Here is a 973-nt window from a genome sequence, read left to right as displayed (position 1 = left end):
ATTTCATATATTCACAGTTGATTGCACAGGGGTCACATGTCACTGAATTCTGGTCACAGATCATTTATATTGGTCACAAGTCACTGCATTCTGGTCACATGTCATTAATAATGATCATAGTTAACGCATACTAGTCACATGTTATTGTAGAATGATCACAGATCATTAATTTGTGTCATCCAATGTTTTGCATTCTACGTTTACAAAAAATCAATGAATGAAAAAAATAATGGAATTATAAAATTTTTATCAATGTGCATTTCCAGTCTTCATCCTCTTCCTCTCTTCATTCTTGTTGCTTTGACTCAACGGAACTAAGCTGCTGCATGTTCTACGATTGTAACCACTTTCACCACATTTGACGGTTATGTTTTCCTCTACGCTGCTCTGAATCTCTTCTCAGTAGGCCTTCCACAACTTCGCTTTTGATTAGGTGCAATTACAACTATGTCATGGACATCATTTGGCACTGTCCATTCAGCTGGATTTCCTACCGAAAAAATGGTTTCTTGATATGTATTTCTGAACGCTTCACTTGTGTAGTAGTAGGAGCAGTATTCATATGGATCCATCTTCATACTCGCAAACACAGCCAAAGCATGTGGACAAGGTAGTTGATCAACTTGAAGCATCCTACATGTGCATGTCCGGTTTTTTATATCAACAACGAAAGAGGAACTTTCACCGCTAACTGAGAACATTGCTTGATTAATAGGTGAAACCTACAGATATAGACTCAAGTTATAGGCATAACAAGTCACGTAATTAAAAAGTAGGACACAGATGAAATTGCATGTCATGTAATTCTATATAATATTGTACAAATATTACTGAAACACAACGGTACAGATCACAACAGAAGTCACAACACGTCACAGATCAGATCCGGTAAGTCAAAGATTATAGATTAGGTCACAGTAATCAAGCTTACCCTCAAGTTTCTCATATCTGTACTCATTTCCCTCATCTTCTT

The 973-nt window shown here is 36.7% G+C and overlaps 1 protein-coding gene across 1 annotated transcript; it reads right to left on the bottom strand.

Annotated features, from left to right (window-relative positions):
* Window positions 1-377: 377 nt before the first annotated feature.
* Window positions 378-967, bottom strand: LOC111375661. The gene is made up of 2 exons (XM_022998526.1): window positions 932-967; window positions 378-722 (listed from the first exon to the last, which is right to left on the bottom strand). Exons 1-2 carry the CDS (start codon window positions 965-967, stop codon window positions 378-380), a joined length of 381 nt encoding a protein of 126 aa, XP_022854294.1.
* Window positions 968-973: the final 6 nt, after the last annotated feature.

This window comes from Olea europaea, unplaced genomic scaffold (assembly GCF_002742605.1).
Source record: "Olea europaea var. sylvestris unplaced genomic scaffold, O_europaea_v1 scaffold13957, whole genome shotgun sequence".
Lineage (NCBI taxonomy): Eukaryota > Viridiplantae > Streptophyta > Magnoliopsida > Lamiales > Oleaceae > Olea > Olea europaea.
Note: the sequence above shows the minus strand (reverse complement) of the source record. Positions and strands in the feature narration are given on the sequence as shown.